This window comes from Pollachius pollachius (assembly GCF_949987615.1).
Source record: "Pollachius pollachius genome assembly, chromosome: 5".
NCBI lineage: Eukaryota > Metazoa > Chordata > Actinopteri > Gadiformes > Gadidae > Pollachius > Pollachius pollachius.
In genome coordinates, this window is record NC_136938.1 from 20286496 (window position 1) to 20304010 (window position 17515).

General features: G+C 43.1%; 1 protein-coding gene across 1 annotated transcript in view; it reads right to left on the reverse strand.

The window, feature by feature from the left end:
• LOC307075809 (CUB and sushi domain-containing protein 1-like) overlaps positions 1 to 17515 on the reverse strand; it is a gene marked incomplete at its 3' end in the record, with an annotated part of 179985 nt that overhangs the window by 21521 nt on the left and 140949 nt on the right. The window contains 17 exon segments of the mRNA XM_079736502.1: positions 1236 to 1424; positions 3342 to 3515; positions 3885 to 4058; positions 4380 to 4553; positions 5514 to 5711; positions 6285 to 6470; positions 6753 to 6941; positions 8240 to 8386; positions 8539 to 8610; positions 8828 to 8944; positions 10048 to 10161; positions 10416 to 10496; positions 10940 to 11085; positions 14033 to 14210; positions 14592 to 14780; positions 16246 to 16455; positions 16703 to 16819. Coding sequence (XP_079592628.1) covers positions 1236 to 1424; positions 3342 to 3515; positions 3885 to 4058; positions 4380 to 4553; positions 5514 to 5711; positions 6285 to 6470; positions 6753 to 6941; positions 8240 to 8386; positions 8539 to 8610; positions 8828 to 8944; positions 10048 to 10161; positions 10416 to 10496; positions 10940 to 11085; positions 14033 to 14210; positions 14592 to 14780; positions 16246 to 16455; positions 16703 to 16819 — 2655 coding nt within the window.

Genomic DNA, 17515 nt, shown 5'->3' on the forward strand with positions numbered 1-17515 from the left:
GTGTCGTGTTTCGTAAAAAAAAAGAGCATTTTTTGCACGGTTCATGATGTCTAAACTAAGCTCTGCAGATCTAAGTATCCCCTCTCGGCCCAGACCGTGTCTGTGTGCAATCTAACGGTGTCCATCAATTTCTATAACCGCACCTCTCTGGCATGCCTTTCTCCGACTGCGTCTCTCAAACTCTTTGTGTCGCTGTGACGCTCTATCTGTTGAGTGCTTGTTGTTTCTCTTCCTACGGCTCTCTCTCCCTCTCTCTGCTTGTGCGTCAGAAGCTCTTTCTCTTTGTCTCTCTCTTCCTCTCTCTCTCTCTCTCCCACTCTCTCTTTGTATCTTCCTCTCTCTCTCTGTATGCATCTTCCTCTATCTCTTCCCATATCTCACTCTCTCTGTATGTATCTTTCTCTCTCTCTCTCGCTCTCTCTCTCTCGCTCTCTCCCCCATTTTTCGCTTCAGGTTAATCGCTATGTTTTTATCAGACAACGGATTTCTTCGACAATAAAGTCTGCCAGCCCAGGGGATGAACGTCCCACATACACACACACACACACACACGCATGCACGCGCTCACAAACGCCACACACCGCTCACCCACACACCTACCCACCAAGTCACACACAGCGACACACACACACACACACACACCACCCTTCCAACCTTCCTTATTCTCTCACTCTCTTTTATGATTACTTCTCTCACTCTTCTTGCTAGAAATACCTCTTTCTTATTCTATCCTTTTTTTCATTTTCTTCTCACTTTCATCCCAATACCTATTCAAGTCATTTCACACCTCAAATAGCTTTTTTTATTTTTTTGTCTGAGACCAGACATAAGGTAAAAAAAGAATATAATACATCTTTGAATACACACTGACTGGTGTACACTTGGGTCCATTCACTAACCAGAGGTTATTTGTTTTCTTTAGTAATCAAACATTTTCCAATAATATAATTATACTATCAGAATAGCCATTTCCTATTTGCATAATATTTGTGACCAGACCCTTCTCTATTCTCGTCGCTTCCTTTCTCTCCCTATCCCTGAACATATTAAATACACAATTTAATTCAAATGCCTCTATTTGTTATTCCCTTCATTAGGGTATGCACTTGCATGCAATAATGTGAAGAACATTATTTTGTTTCAATTTTAACAAAATTGTCAATAGAAGTGCAGGAGTACGCCAACGTTACTGCTTTCAGGCTACTTGGCCTTTGCCTAACCCTACCCATCCTTACCAAGGCAGCGTGGGATTGGTCGATCCCACCGACCATCATGCTGACAAGTGAGGAGGGCGGAACCGAGAAGGTAGAATCCTCGTTTACAGTGGATGGCAACAGTCACGCCATAGCTGAAGACTTCTGGGTAACGTAGGCCAGATTGACGAACACCATTTTCCACTTGTCCAGGATCGGAACAGTTGACCACTAGAATGTAAAAAGAAAGACAGAAAGGAACATAACACACGGTCTTAAAACCACACTCTAGTGATTGTGTTAAAAGCATCTACAGCTGCTAAAATAGCTTTAACGATAATATTTAATAACCAATTCAACAATCGCATAAATTGCATCAATAAAGAAAACATAAAGTTGAGTTAGCTAAACATTGTCCATAACATGTACAGACATTCACAAAAAGAACAACCCACACTCAAAAAGAGAACAACAACTTTTCAACACAAATATCTCACTCAAAACTATTCTCAACAGGAAGTTGAGAATAGTCCGAAGTTTAAAAAAAATATGATAATCAATAATGCTGGGACACTGAAACCCTAAGCACTGTGTTGAAATGCAAAATATATATATATATATATATATATATATATATATATATATATATATATATATATATATATATATATATATATATATATATGCATACAAAGAGAAAGCCTTTACGGTTTGTTATGCTATCCCCCTTTTGTTGGATTGGGTTCAGTTTTCTCTCTCATACTGCCGCAAATCACCCGCTGCAGCATTCGGTATGGTTATTGTAGCATCATCTAGGAGGCACTGTCTTCAACGGCCGCGAGCGAGCACAGTTTCCTCACACCACAGCCCGATACACACACACATACACCGACTGGGATTCAAGTCTGTGGGGGGCAGTAATGAGTTAGTTTCTACCTGCACACCGGGGTGTGTGTGTGTGTGTGTGTGCCAGTGGCTCTCTGGTATCCTTGTGGGAACAAATACATTCTCACCCTTGTAATTGATGGCTGCTGGTGGGAAGGGGGGGTTGAGACAGAGGGGGAGAGGGATAAAAGAGAGAGAGAGATTGAGAGAGAAGTAGGATGAGTGCGAGAGAGGGAAAAAGAGTAAATTAGGAGGAGAGTTTCAGAGGGATGGAGAGAAAGGGAGAGAAAAGCAGGATGAGAAAGAGAGAGAGAGAAAAGTAGGATGAGGGAGAAAAAGATGGGGAGAAAGCAAGAGAGAGAAAAGTAGGATGAGAGAGAGAGAGATGGGAAGAGAGCAAGAGAGAGAAAAGTAGGATGAGAGAGAGAGAGAGAGATGGGGAGAGAGCGAGAGAGAAAGAGAGAGAGAGAGGAAAAGAAAGGGAGCGAGAGAGAGTAGGGGAGATGCAGTCAGAGAAAAAAGTAGGATAAGAAAGTGGGAGTGAGAAGGAAAAGAGTTGAAGGGAGCATAAAAAAATCAGGAATTCCTCCAATGTCAACCCCATGGAGGCCATGTCCACCGCCGACCAAACACCTTGAGCATTCTTTAGTGGTGATGTTGCTGCCTGAAGGGGAAGGTGTGTGCTTGTGTGTTTGTTTGTTCCACGCGTGTTTACGCATGACCAACATAGAGAGAGTTAAAGATAGAGATTGAAATAATTGATGATTGTGCAGTCTGTGGCAAGGTGGGCAGACTGGCGAAGGCTACTGCCAGTCTGCGGGTTGGCATTATAAAAACATTGGCCTTCTTGATTTTTAGTCTGCTGAGAAGGCAGAACGTGTCCAACAAGTCAAAGTAAGAAGTCCAAAATCCCCCCTAACTATGTTAGCACCACCGACCCAATGCATAATAAAAGTTATTGTTAAGTTTAAGAAGAACAGTATAATATAATAAAATGGAGACTTTAGAGTTTGTTAATAATCTTCACTTCATGGTACTGTGGTGTTTTCCACGGATATTACAGAAATAGATGAACTGGAAAAAGAACAATAAAAACAGACATTCTGTACTGTGGTGGACTGTGTGTGTGTGTGGTGTGTGTTGTGTGTTGTGTGTTGTGTGCTGTGTGTTGTGTGTGTGTGTGTGTGTGTGTGTGTGTGTGTGTGTGTGTGTGTGTGTGTGTGTGTGTGTGTGTGTGTGTGTGTGTGTGTGTGTGTGACAGACCTCTGCAGACAGGCAGGGGGCTGCTCCACTGCGCGTTGAGCCGGCACTGAGCGCGAGTATTTCCATGCAGAGAGTAACCTTGGTTACAGGTGAAATTAACAACATCGTTAAGGTTGAACTCGCTGCCATTGGTGCGGCCGTTGGCTGGATTGCCCGGGTGACCGCAGGTGATGGCTGAGAGGGGATTGAAAAGGACAGGTAGAGACGGTTAGCTGACTATCGAATGCACAGATTAATGAATGAGATGAATGAGTGAGGGGCATTTTGCTTTGTCAATGCATATACGTGATCTCACCCACAGCTGTCTAAATGGATGAATTTGTAATTAATGAACGCTTTGGATTTTATTTAATAACTAACGCAATATTTTTTAGATATTTTTGAAGCAAAGGAAAATTTGTTATGACACTAAAGTGGACAGTGATTCATCTTCTGAAAATAAATACAAACAGAGATAAAACAAATAATAATTACATTTTTGGAAATGGAAATGAATCACATTGGTCAATCAAACAAGCGCTATCTTTGTTAGCAATCACTTACGGACACAGACAGGTGTTGTCCCCGACCAACGGTGGTCTTGTTGGCAAATCCGGACCGATGTGCCAATCAGCCGGTATCCCAGCATGCACTGGTACACCACGGTGTCACGGTAGCTAGAGCCATCGCCACTGATGTGGCCGTTCACGATGGGGTCCGGCGAGTCACAGTGACCAGCTAGAACCGAGTCAATAGGGAGGGATTCATGAATAAATATACACATGCATGAATAAATCCATTGATAAATAGACAAACTAGTCAAACTACTCCAAATATCCACTTTTGCTGAGAAGACGAAAATAAAAAAAATACTTAATAATCATCCCGCATTTAAAATACACAGTACAAATACTGTCTAAATATTCAAACTTTTCAACAACAAAAATCCGCCCCAAAAATAAGCAATTATTAACTTATTCCGTCCGACTCGTGAATGATGAAACCACGCATAGGGGAAGAGACAGCATATTACTGTACAAGACGGGCGAGGACTCTCACCCAGACACCGTGTCTCCGTCCCGCTCCACAGACCGCTGGCGCCGCACTCCCTGACGTGCGACCCCACCAGCGTGTAACCATGGTTACACATGAAGATGGCCGTTGCGCCGAAGGTGGTCAAGGTGCCCAGCTTGGTTCCGAAGGGGGGAGAGGGCAACTCCCCGCAGGAGATGACTGGACGATGCAATAAAAACAAAAGAATTGTATTGTACGTCAGAGTGCGTGCGAGCTCCACAGCTCATCCACATCGGGACGAGATAAGTGGACTGCTCGGGGAGCAAGTACAATATCTCCGATTTGGGAGACATGATTTATTTTGGTTAACTCCGAGGGATAATGTCGGAGAAAGCGTTGCCAGTTGTTTGTAATCCCTTCGTTCTACTTTTCAAACTGGATTTGACTGGAGTTTTCTCAACCTGTATCCCTTCCAAATCATTGTAATCTTCACAATGAAGTCTGAAGAATTATAACTTCATAAAAGTAAAAAAAATAGTTACTTTTTTTTTTATATATATACAGACCTCAATTGTATGTATTTCTGGAACTATGTTTGTACATATTAATTCACTTTTTTACTGGAGCCAAATATAATGCAATACCCCAAAAATCTGGGGCCTATTTCAAAGTTTACCAAGCAGATGTTCAGCTTTAAGAAATAAATCAACAAAGTAAAATGGCACCGTCTTCATGGGTGAGTCTTTATGAACTATTTAGCTGCGTGTGTGTGTTTGCACGCATCCTTTGACACACTTCCAAGGACACAGTTCCGAGGACAAACCAAAATAAAAACAGAAGGACAGAGATCCAGACAGTCAGACAGTCAGACAGACAGACGGATCAAGCACCCACAAGGCCAGACACAAGGGCAGACGGATTCACACACATTAAATGTATTTGGTTTGTTATTATTAAAACCTGCAACACACTGTGCGGCATCTCCCTTTTGCATTGTGCTGTATAAATAAAGCTGGACTGGATTTGGTAGAGGTCAGGTGTGTGTTCGACGGTGCTACAAATTTGTATTTCTTCTATGAAAATGTATGTACTGTATGCACATTGGTTTCATCCATTCACCTGTGCGTTTCAATGACAGTGATATTGAATGTTTAAAGGGTAAAGAGGGTCAATGCTCACTTTTGCAGGACGCTGCGTCCTGTGAACCTTCCCATGTCCCGTTGGCAAGGCAGCGCAGTGTTCTATGTCCAACCCCCAAATAGAACCCTGGCGAGCATTCCAACATCACCATGGAGCCAAACTCGGCCAGCCAACCAGAGAGCAGTCGGTAGGTCATGTGTTCTGTAAGCACATTTTCAATGCTGGGGCAATGAACCGCTAAAAGGAAACAGAAAAAAAACTGTTTATTTAGAAGTCAATGATATAACAGATGTGAAAGGTGTAAATATCTCACAAAGAGCCATCCGCCTTCTTCATCCCTACTCAAGGATTCATTTTCCATTGGGTTTTTGGCCTGTTTAAGTGCTGTCTAATTAATATTCCATTGAAATCCCATTGAGACTTAAAAATGTCCTTGCTAAAGGGGCTATCCGGATAAATATGACATAATACTGCTTTTGTCATTTTTTAAAATTTTTGGACTTTGGGAAATGAGGACTTAGTAACGTCCCTGTAATTAAACTTTCCTCATCAAGTGGTAAAAGAGGATAATGTTAGTAAGACTCTGTTGTTGTTTAAATAATTCAGATGTGACACTTCCATATTTTAAATTCACTGGATCTACCCCCGAACAAATGGGTGTTACGTAGGATATACAAGGTCGTCCCTTCATATGCAACACATTTGTTCTTCCTTTATTAAATGATTCTTGCTTCTTTGGTATTAAACACAACTTGTAAGACGTATGCTTATTTTGTGACCATTTTCTTAACATTAAGATGCTAAACTTACGCAAACATCTGGGAGGTGTCGCTGCGTTGCTCCAGCTACCATCCTCCTGGCAAACTGTGGTCATGGCAACACCTGGGTCCAGGTGAAAGCCATCGTTACACTGGAAGGTCACCTGGCTACCAACAGTGTACTGGTAACCATAGATGCTCCCGTTGCCTGGCGACTGAGGTGTTGCGCAAGAAATAGCTGTGGATCCGCAAAAATAAAGTTTGACGATTCCTGCTACAACGTTAGCAGCAGCACATTTTCATTCACTCTCCCTGTAAACGTTTAACTGCTAACCACAAGTTTTACAATCGGACTCAGTACTCCAAAAGAGGCTGGCAAATACAACATGGTATTCCCTCGCCCATCTATTCATTTTTAAAGGCACCACCGGCCTCCCATGGACTGATAGACCGCATGCACTGAAGGTAAATGCATAGCTGCTACAGCGGAAGGGAATCCAGCCACCTATGGGGCTTTCACCTTGGCACAGCGGGGCCAGCACATCCCACTGGTAGAGCCCGTTGGCCTGGAGCCGGCAGGTTGAGTTGGTGGGGCCGACAAGCCGGTAGCCGCGGTGGCAGTAGAACTGGAGCCGGCTGCCGGGTCGCAGCCGGGTCTGATTGACCACGCCTCCATTGACGGGCGGATCGTTGATGCTGCAGTAAGCCGCTGGGGTGGGGGTGAGGGAGGGCAAAGGGGGGGGACAACAGCAGCAGAACGTCAGCTAAATGGAATGGATTCAATTGACTGACGAAAATTGACAAAATTGGCCGTGAACTCCTCGAGCGAGCAAGGAGTCGAGGCGAGGAGTGGGCGAGCAATTAACGTTCCCTGATAAAGGAAGGACATAAAGACACACTGTTAACGCCGTGACAGTCGAAACAATCGGAGAACGATCGAACCCGGCCGACTCTCAGACCCACTCGAAAAATACAATCTAGTGCACTGAATAATATGATCGAGAGACAGGGAGACAGAGAAATACCCTGGGAGAAAGAGAGTGAGAGAGGAATAAGAGAGGAAGATAGAAAGAGAAGGAGAGAGGGAGAGAGAAAGACAGAGAGAGAGAGAAAGAAAAAGACAGTGAGACAGAGGGAGAGATAGTAATAGAGAGAGAGTGATGAATGAGAGAGAGTGAGAGAGAAATAAGAAAGAAAGAAAGAAAGTGAGAGAGAGAGAGAGAAAAGGAAGGAGAGACAGAGAGAGAGAGATAGTAGAGAAAGAGAGAGAGAGTTTGAGAAAGCACAGTCAGACAGAGAGAGGGAGAGAAATGCGTGCAAGTGCGTGAGAGATATTTCTGGATGATTTCGCATCTTGGAAGCCATTGAAAAGTGAAACAGGTAAACATAAGAGAAGAAGTCTAAATGATCCTCACCTTAAGAGAGGTCAGTGGTGGATAAATTAATTACGTCTAACGGTAGCACAAAGGTCACTTCATAGCCAAGAAGAGCATAAAGATGACAGAATGAAAATGATGACCTATAGGCCTAGACTAGTTGTCACAGGTTGGATGGAGGAGTACAACATGCAAACACACACAGTCACACCATACCGTACATATCTATATATGAGTGAGAGCGAAAGAGAGGGCGAGAGGGAGAGAGAGAGAAAGAGAGAGAGAGATAGAGAGAGGGAGAGATCCAAACGCCATTACTTCACACAATCCGCTCAGGCCCAGTGTGCAGGGAGAAACATTTCAGGTTGCAGGAAACTGAAAATGTTCACCTTGCTTGATATATACAACAAGATGTCCCCCAATGATGAGATATAGGCTTCCTTCGATGAAATACAACAAAACTATTTACATTTGCCTCATTTCTTTTTGAAACACAGCGTTTTATGTGAATCTGTTATCACAACTGTAGGTCTGTCAGCATGTAAAACAAATGAATAAAATGGAACATTTGTGATAGTGGCACAGAAAACCGTAGAGGGAACAACCTCAACAGACATAAACAAACAAATACCTGTGTATCTTATCTTGAAACCTCTTTTGTTGGTTGCATGGTCAGTGGACCATCTTAAGTACAGCTGGTTGGTCTTTGATGTGAAGTTGAGTTGAGACGAATGGTTGCCACTCAACGCTACCAAGAGAGGACTTTGTCCCGAAGAACCTGCAATCAAATGTGGCTGTTAGAAATGGTGTGTGTCTGTGTCTTTCTGTGTGTGTGTGTGTGTGTGTGTGTGTGTGTGTGTGTGTGTGTGTGTGTGTGTGTGTGTGTGTGTGTGTGTGTACGCGTGAGTGCATGAAAAAAATACATAATACCGTCAAAAATCTCGAGTTCATCAAATTGCTTCTCACTGTGGAAAATTTCCACATAGATGTTGATTGTGTAACCTAAAAGAAAGAAACACATACGGTTTCACTGCCAAAGATCCCATCCAAAACGTAATAAAACACAATGACAGTGACTAGTACACATTAAACCATGAGGAGCATTATTTAAGAGGCTGGGCTAGAGTTGTTACAAGGTGTTTGTTGAACACAAACAATCATTTGTGCGCACGTGCCCTGAATGTCACGGACGTGCATGCACACGGGACCCGCACATTACCTGGGAGCATACGCAGTAGCCAGGAACACGTCTGGCTATTAGGGTAGTTGCTAGGATACCCGGGGCTCAGTATGACTCCCGATGACGCCGAGCGGTCTTCATTGGCTGGACACAGGGCTTCGGAAGCACAAAGGTGGCCGAGTCAATTACACGAAACACAACGCGAGGCACACCTGTCATGTCCTGTTGCAAACCACCAGCCTTGTTATACAGTAGACCACAGATGCATGGTAATGTTTCTCCTTTTCGTCACTGTATCGCCACACTCATCCTCCATCCTCGCTCGCAGTGTACAATTTTTTTTTTTTTTCGGCTGACAACCAAATAATTGTACAACTTTTTGTTCCCGAAATACTTTGGTCTGTCATGCTCCAAACAGATGCACTCTCAGGACTCTGCTCGCCGTGTTTACGATTGATTTTGAGCGAGAGCTGACCTGGATTCGGCTCTCCGCTTGTATAACCGCCCGGCAGACAAAGAGCTAAGTTGGCTAAGAAGGCACTTAGGCTGCATGTCATTCACAGCCTCAAAATGTTCCATCCTTTGTATTTTTCGGCTATTTCTTTTATCCGGTTGCTTGTACATTGGTGAGAGCTGGTCCTGTTTATAAAGCTCAGCCTGAACCTTGAATTTAAGAAAAAATCAACCCCCATCAAAAGACCAGAGGTTCTGCTTGCACTGCCAGAACCTCAGAAGGCTGTTATTTAAGGGGAAGCTAGCCTACACCAAGGTGCTCCTTTCATTCCATTCATGCTGGAAATAATCATGTTGTTGTTATTTTGTTGGGATACATTGCTTTTCATTCTTGAACCTCTGCATTGGGTGCAGCCATGCTGATAGCAACGAAAAATATATTGAAAAGCAGCTCTTAATGTGGAATGGCTAGCTAGCTAACGTGCACCGAGTGGAGAGTTAAAGCTGAAGCTAATGACCAACCCTAACTTGAACTAAGTAAGGGACCTTTAAAATAAGTAATCTAATCATTTGAACAAAGTTTAATGCAAAAAAAAACTGTGAACTCCTCTTGCATAAATGTATGACTTTTTGATTGGATATACACCCTGTCAATCAATGCAAAATATGGAAAAGATCTAGTCACTACTTAGAGAACCAGAGTACATGTGCGATGAGCTGTGATTGTATAATTTATGAAAGAGAGGGTACAGTATAATTCGTCTACTTTGAAAGTGTCTGGTCGACGGACACACACTGGGACTCACCTTGGCATGTCGGCGGTGGGCTTTCAAAGAGCAAGTGAGAGTTGAGCTTACACGTGATCTCTGCCTTCCCAACCAGTGTGTAGCCGGGCAGACAGTGATACTTTACGACATCTCCTGGTAGAGGTGGATAGCAATACCAGTTATGTAATTTCATATATTCAATCGGGACTGTAGTTGACATTTTAAATTGCTTTATATTTTGAGTACTTCAGTGAAAGCTATTCTGGCAGCGTAGTTGTTGTTATCCATTGTTTAAAAGGGAATCTATCTCTGAGATTAGGGAATACGCTGAATGAAAGTATTAGCTTCAGTCAAGATAGCAGTGCAGTACTCAACAATAAATAGTCTGAAATGGTGTTGCCGTTTACCTATCTGGAAGTTGTCATCTTCGTAGATCATCTCTGCGTTTTCGACTCCCGGGGGGACGGGACATTTCTTCAGACGGTAGGCTGGGAATGGGACAAAACGGAAGAAGCCTCATCGATTTAGATCCTCTTTATCATTGAGGGGAGGTAATGGCGGGGTTTTGTGATGGACAGATTTCAATGCTATCTTAAAAGGCAAAACGGCGAGTCAACTGTTTGGATTATTAGTCAGTGAGGAGTGTGGATTTCAGGCTAGGTGGATATCTAGGTAAGGGTCAGATTTCAGCTAACAGATATCAGAAATAGGCAAAGTAGTATTAAGCTTTTTGAGATACTCTATGTTGACAATGCAATGGCCCGGTATAATTTGAAAAAATCATCATCAACATTTATGGTTTGTTGACACATTCTTAAGTGTTTGTGTATGTGTGCGTGCATACCTGCCTGTGTGCATACGCGGTTGCGTGTGTGTGTGCATGTGTGTGGGTATGAGACAGAAAGACCAATAGGGAGGCATCAGTTGGTACCGTGGAAGTTCAGTATGAAGAATCCTCCAGTCGAAAAGTCAGAGTGAAAGCGGATGAGGACTTGAGGGCTGGCACTATAGGCCGATTCCAGGGCTGTGTTTCCACTGAAGACACCAAGCTGGGAGCTGGACACATCCACGCCATCCCTAAATGGCAAACAGACATGGAGGTCAATAAAACACTTAATAAACATAGACGTAGATACGTAGACAAACCATAGAGATGCATTTCAGTACATAATCATGTAAAGCACCTGGGTAACCCCAAAATAACGTCATAGTGCTCCTTTCCAACGCCACATGTACTTTTTTAAAATAGGACATTTCATTTCTAGAGCGGCTCAATTGGTTAAAATCCCTGGTTTAGTTGAATACCACCGTAAGGTGCAATACTACAATATACTGAAGATGGTGGCTTTCGGACCCACTCTTGGTTGGTGTAGAGCTTCAACAAACATTGGGTCGCACACCAGACGAGCCGCGAGTGCAGTGGAACGGACAACACATGTGGAAAGAGTTCATTTGAGGTCTTGTTCTGTGTTTTGCATCATGCAGACCTGCATTGTGCAATGCTTCAAAGTGTTCAAAGTTTCAATCAAAAAACTAAACTCGAGTCTATTACCAAATTACCAGGCTTTTGTTGTTAGTGGATAAGGCTTTCAGCTATATTTTGCCCTCTTTTAAACATTGAAATAAATCACGCGGCCTCACATTGATCGACAACCATTCAATAACTTGTTCTTCATTACAAGGTCACTCGCTCCAACCTAATTTTTCCCACGCCGCACCACTCCTTTCAACCACAGACCAGTCCGTTCAGGAGGCCTTTCTACACACCACACTGCACAGCCCTCCAAATAACAACCAGGGTCAATGCATTAAAAACATTTTTTGGGGGAGAATGAGACTAGATATTATGCGTTGGATTTCAATTGACCCGGGTCACTGTATCTAGGACATGGGCAAGTGGGGTTGTTCGGCGGAACACACTGGATGACGCATGGAGGGAAATATTGGCAGCGACGACAGAATTTTTTTTTTTGTGCAAATTAATTGTACACTGTTGAGAGAAATACAAAAAGTGCTCTCTTACTGCCCTGTAATTGTTTGCACTTTTATGTGGCAGCCTTTATGTCCAATACAAACTTTCCTCAAGGGACAAATGTAGTCATCTTGAATCGTGAGTCTTGAAACGTGCTATTAGGGCCGTACATAGTTGTAGTTTACCGGCTTCCATTAAAGTTTGTCATCGTTATTTTGACACAAGGTCACAATGCACATGTTCTTCTGCTTCAATACAAAGTTTAGTTCTCACGTATTGGCCTCCCAAAAGAGGAATCGTCTGAGTATTTCGAACAAAGACTACTTGCTGAATTGACAGCAAACGTTTACGGGCCTCTTAAGGGAACGCCCTATGAAACTTGTGTCAATGTACCCTTTCTGCAGCAATCAAGAGTATTATTAAAAAAAAGGATCAGAGACAATGCTGCCCATACACACAATTTAAAACTGTGTTTAATGTTGTGTCGCGTTTGATCATAATCAGACCCAAGCACCAACGTTATAGTCAGGGTTGAAAATCCAGCCTATAAATCTAAATCTGCATATAAAACAAAAAAGAGAACAGAGTAAAAAACAACATTGAGCTTTGTCAACGTTGAACGGTCTAGGCGTACTAAATGTGGGCTCTCGGATCCAAAGCATAAACAGGTCCTCTACTCTGCAATGGTGGGACATTATAAATGCATTTCGATTAGCCAGGCATGGGGGTGGCCATGCAGTGGATGCACACACCTCACATTACAAATTAGTGTCTGTGCCTTCAACTATAAACGGGGCAGTTCCTATACACTCTCCCCCACAAACATCCTTTAAAATTCACAAATCCAGAATTAATTTGCTACTGCGAAAATAACTCTTGAGCAAGGCCATTGACTCTGGTTTATCTGTGGCGCTGATTACAAACTAGATGGAGATGTGCCGGGGGACCCAATTGTATATGTATAAATTCTCCGCTGTCTGCTTTGGGCCTGCCACTCCCCGGAGTTCCACTCTTGAGCCTGAAAATCCAAGCTTGACCTGACACAAAGTGAACAAAGAAATGCTATTTCCCATCCAGAAACGCAACCCAAAGGAGCGGGTACGCCGACCCACCACAGTTCAGTATTCATGAGTAAAACCCACACTGCCGGGAAGTACGGAATATTTTGATGAAGTAAACCGCTTCTTTCATCAACAAACAAAAAAGAAGAAGGAAAAAAAAAGACTGGAATTAAACCGTTATTCAACCCATCAAATCATTAACCTGGAAAGTACAGCGGACCACCTTCCACGAACAACAACGGCAACAACAAAAACAACAACAAAACTTTGTCAGATCCTATTGAGCTCAATTGGGCTTCTGAATTAAGCTGCAGCACAGGCTTCATTACATTTGCCACTGCTGACTGAATCTCATTATGACTGCCAGAGTTCCCCAGCCCTCTGCAGGTCGCTATGTGGCCCTGGCATGGGCGAGATTGAATTGGTCAGTGGTCCCATTGTAAATGCATTACTCTCACACTCCCTATATTACAATCCCAGCTCCACACCCAATCCCATTAATACCACAGTATGGTGTGTGTGAGTGTGTGTGTGTCTGTGTGTGTGTGTGTGTGTGTGTGTGTGTGTGTGTGTGTGTGTGTGTGTGTGTGTGTGTGTGTGTGTGTGTGTGTGTGTGTGTGTGTGTGTGTGTGTGTGTGTGTGTGTGTGTGTGTGTGTGTAAGGGGGGGGGGCACTGTTTGACTGTGTGTTTGTGTGTGTGGGAGTGTGTCAGAGTGTATGGCACCCTGAACCCTGTGTAACTAGACTCCATCTTACAGACTTTTTTGCACACTATTGGTTTGTGTCCCCACAATTGGGTGACTGTGTGTATGTGTGTGTGTGTGTTTGTGTTCTACTATGTGCCCTTTACATGTGGTAATGAAATCAGGTAGCGAGACGCACTGTTTGCACTCAGTAATGATGGTACACATTTACTACAAGTGTTTTAGTATTTACCTCCCTCAGTTTGTTTGTGTGTGTGCCTGTGTGTGTGCGTGTGAACCCTACATACCAGACGGCGATGTAGTCGGTGACTGGCTCAGTCTGGAGCAGGGTGAAGTTGATGTACACCCCGTGTCCGTGGGGCACTGTGATGACCCAGCTGCAGTCCTGGGAGTTGGGGTACTCATTAGGGTACTGAGGGGAATAGATGGTCCCGTTGTCGGCTGAGACGTTGTATCCACAGGGGGCTAAGGAGGGGAGCAGATTCAGAAGAGGGATGAGCGGTGTCTCACCTGGTGATTGCCAATTGCACACACCCCACGCATATGTGCGTCTATCAGCCGACGATTAGCTAATGGCTCATCAACGAGCTAACTGTACCATAACTCCGGCAGAGCTCATTCGCTATGGCCGTTTTCCTTTGCTATCGTTTGTATATCGCCCGAGACGCCTCGTGAATTAACAGATGTTGTATGGTAATGTCGTTCAATGTAGTACAATGGGACATTGTACTTTCAGTTCTACCTGATTCACTTGCTTTTGGAACAGAATGTTATATATTTGGTATTATATGCTTTTCTTTATTTAATGTTCTCCTCGCTAGTGATCCTGTGTAGCGAAAATCGTACCCTCACAACGTGGGATGGGATGGTTCCACTTCCTATTGGTTCCATGCAGGCATGTCAACACTGGATGTCCAATCAGAACATAGCCAGGGTAGCACTGAAAGGTGATTGATTGCCCAGCGCTGTAGTCATTGTTGACGATGTCGCCATTGGAGAAGGGGGAGGGATCTTGACAGTTCTGAAGCTGAAACGCTGAAAGAGAAGATCATAATGCATGTTTAAATCAAGTCTACGAAAACAACCTCTAAAAAGAAAATTGTTAAATATTAATAATATATAATAAAACCTGCATATGAGACAAAGAATAAATGCATGGAAGACACGCAAGTCAGATAAACAGAGGACGGCCAGCCGTCACATATATTGAGACAAATGCGATTTTAAGTACAACTTGAATCAAAATTAATCAATTGTTCCCATTGCACACAAATCCTGTTGCTATAGCTCAGACTCTATCAAACATTACCGTACAGAATCAGAATGACAGAGGAAACCTAAGCCTTAAACAACATAGTAGTGCAATATGCGAGGAAGGTTCAATATATATCAGGAGGAACTGGGATTCAATATTGTGTAGAATAGATGATTGGATATCGCGCAATCGCACATGTATCTTAACTGCGGCTATGCAAAATGCTTGAATAAAACTCTGGTATCGGAGAGAACCTGTCCTTTTAACACCTCCTTCTTTGCTTTTCTCATGCTGTCTTTCTCTATTTATATTCCTCTCCCTCTCTCTCTCTCTCAAATTCCCTTGCTTCGCCTTTGCTGTCTATCTCTCTCTCTGCTCACTCTCACACCAGACATGGCAGCCTTTGTGCGTGGACATATCTTGATCACAGGTCTAGTTAGCACACACTCATAGCTGTTACCTGTACCAGCTTATCCCCTTTCATTATGTTCCTGACTGTCTGTCTCCCTGACTGGATATATGCCTGTCTGAACAGTTGGGAACATAAAAAGTCAAAAGTTTAAACAAACTCCTATTCATAACATTTCATGAAGTTATGAATGAACGAAGCCTTATTTCTCAAAAGAATTGTCGAGCTGTACACATAATGCATCTGTGGGTTCAAATGTTCAGTTTGACATCTTTATATGTTTATTTTTACCCTTGCTATGGTATAAGTAGTTTTACACCATACTATTAGAAAGCAGCCTTCAGAAATATACTGTAACTAGATTCAATCCATCACAGGGGTTAACCTACAACTCATCTATTTTATCAGCAGAGACGTCCCATACTTTGAATCCTAAATATATTGTGTACTTTATGAAATACCATTGTTTTACAGTTTTCTTGACCATGGCAACACACACCAAACCTACATTGATCGCCAAACCTTTACGTTTGCGTGGTCGGTTCAGCTGGTGGGTTTGAGTCTTAACCGCTGCCCATCGTTTACAATCGTTTACAGAGATATAACTGTCTTTTTCCAGAGTTAAAGTTGAATTCAGTGGATTAAACCGGTTGCTGTACAGGCAAACAGAACAGAAACAGCGACTCTATATTTGGCAGTAGTTTACTTTTAGTAGTTATTAACTTTTACTAGTTATATACATGTAGTACTGAACAAATAGACATAGACCAATATGAGCTTAGAAATGAAGCAATAGATGCTAATTCAATTCCATATTTGCTATTTTTTACACTCACCCTGATAGGTCAATTTGAACCCTGGCCTGTTCTCTGAATGGTCACTGTAGAAATGAATGATAGTCAGGTGGGTGGTGCTTAGGAGAGGTGGAGGGATCTGGGTCCCAGTGAACTGTCCAATCAGGGCAGAGCTGTGCTGGGGTCCCGCCCTGACCTCGAGGAAGTCATGGTTGTCCTCAGAGGAAAAGTTTTGGAACTGGATATGAGAACCTAGAATTGAGAAAAAAATATACAAACTGTGACAATACAAACACAAACATTTGACTAGCATTCTGTAGCATCTTCTAGAAAGATAAAACCAAGTGCAAACACTTTGCACAATAATAATTTGTGTATTTTCACCAACTCAAAGAAGACTATGTCCTTACCCTCCCCAACACACACACACAAAAAATACACACAAGCACACAAATGTACCCACACACATGCACACACACTCACACACACAGAAACTCACCATATCCAGCAGGCAGGGTGATCTTCCAGGTGCAGTCAAGGTTGCCAGGGTAATTTCCAGGGAAGCCGGGACTTAAGATAGCGCCACTCATCTCAGACAGCAGGCCACCACACCGGGCTGACGACGCAGGACAGAGAACACAAGCTCAGGGTTGAGTTGAAGTTCAAGCGCCACTAGCCAATGCCTAAATTTTCTGTGAAAACTAACAAGGGAGGGATCTTGAAAACACTGCACAAGCCGAATAATCTCTACAAACTGATATCTGCATATGCATGCAGAATCTGTAGGCAACAGGGCAGGACTTTGGTATTGCAAAAGTGCCGGTGCCCAAGTAGTACTGACCAATCCTGTTTGACTGGGCTAAGGTTGCATGCAGGTAAACAACATCCCATGTGGAGAGCAACCTGACAACTATTTCGCTTTGTATTAGCTTTGTAAAGCAAATATCCTGAACAAAGCTGTTTTTGGGGATTTAAACTGTTCCAAAAGTGTAAGCTGGCTACTTGTGAAACAATCCAGTTGTTAGCATAGTCTACCAACTCCAACTCTGTTCTGGCATCTCAAGCTGCTAATCGAACTGGAAACAAAGACCGACACACGGAAGAGGAAGGCATGGCCCGCATATTTGTTATCCGGCTACAGCGGAACTTCAGAAATATTGCCGTTGTCCCAAGAGGTAAATCGTCGTCAGACGATACCCGATGGTTCCTGAGATTGCAAGCCAGAGGGCAGGAGCTATCACCGCCAAGAAAGGACTAATATAAATGCCAACTTTGCCATACTCACTTAATATCTGAGCAATGATAGTTTATA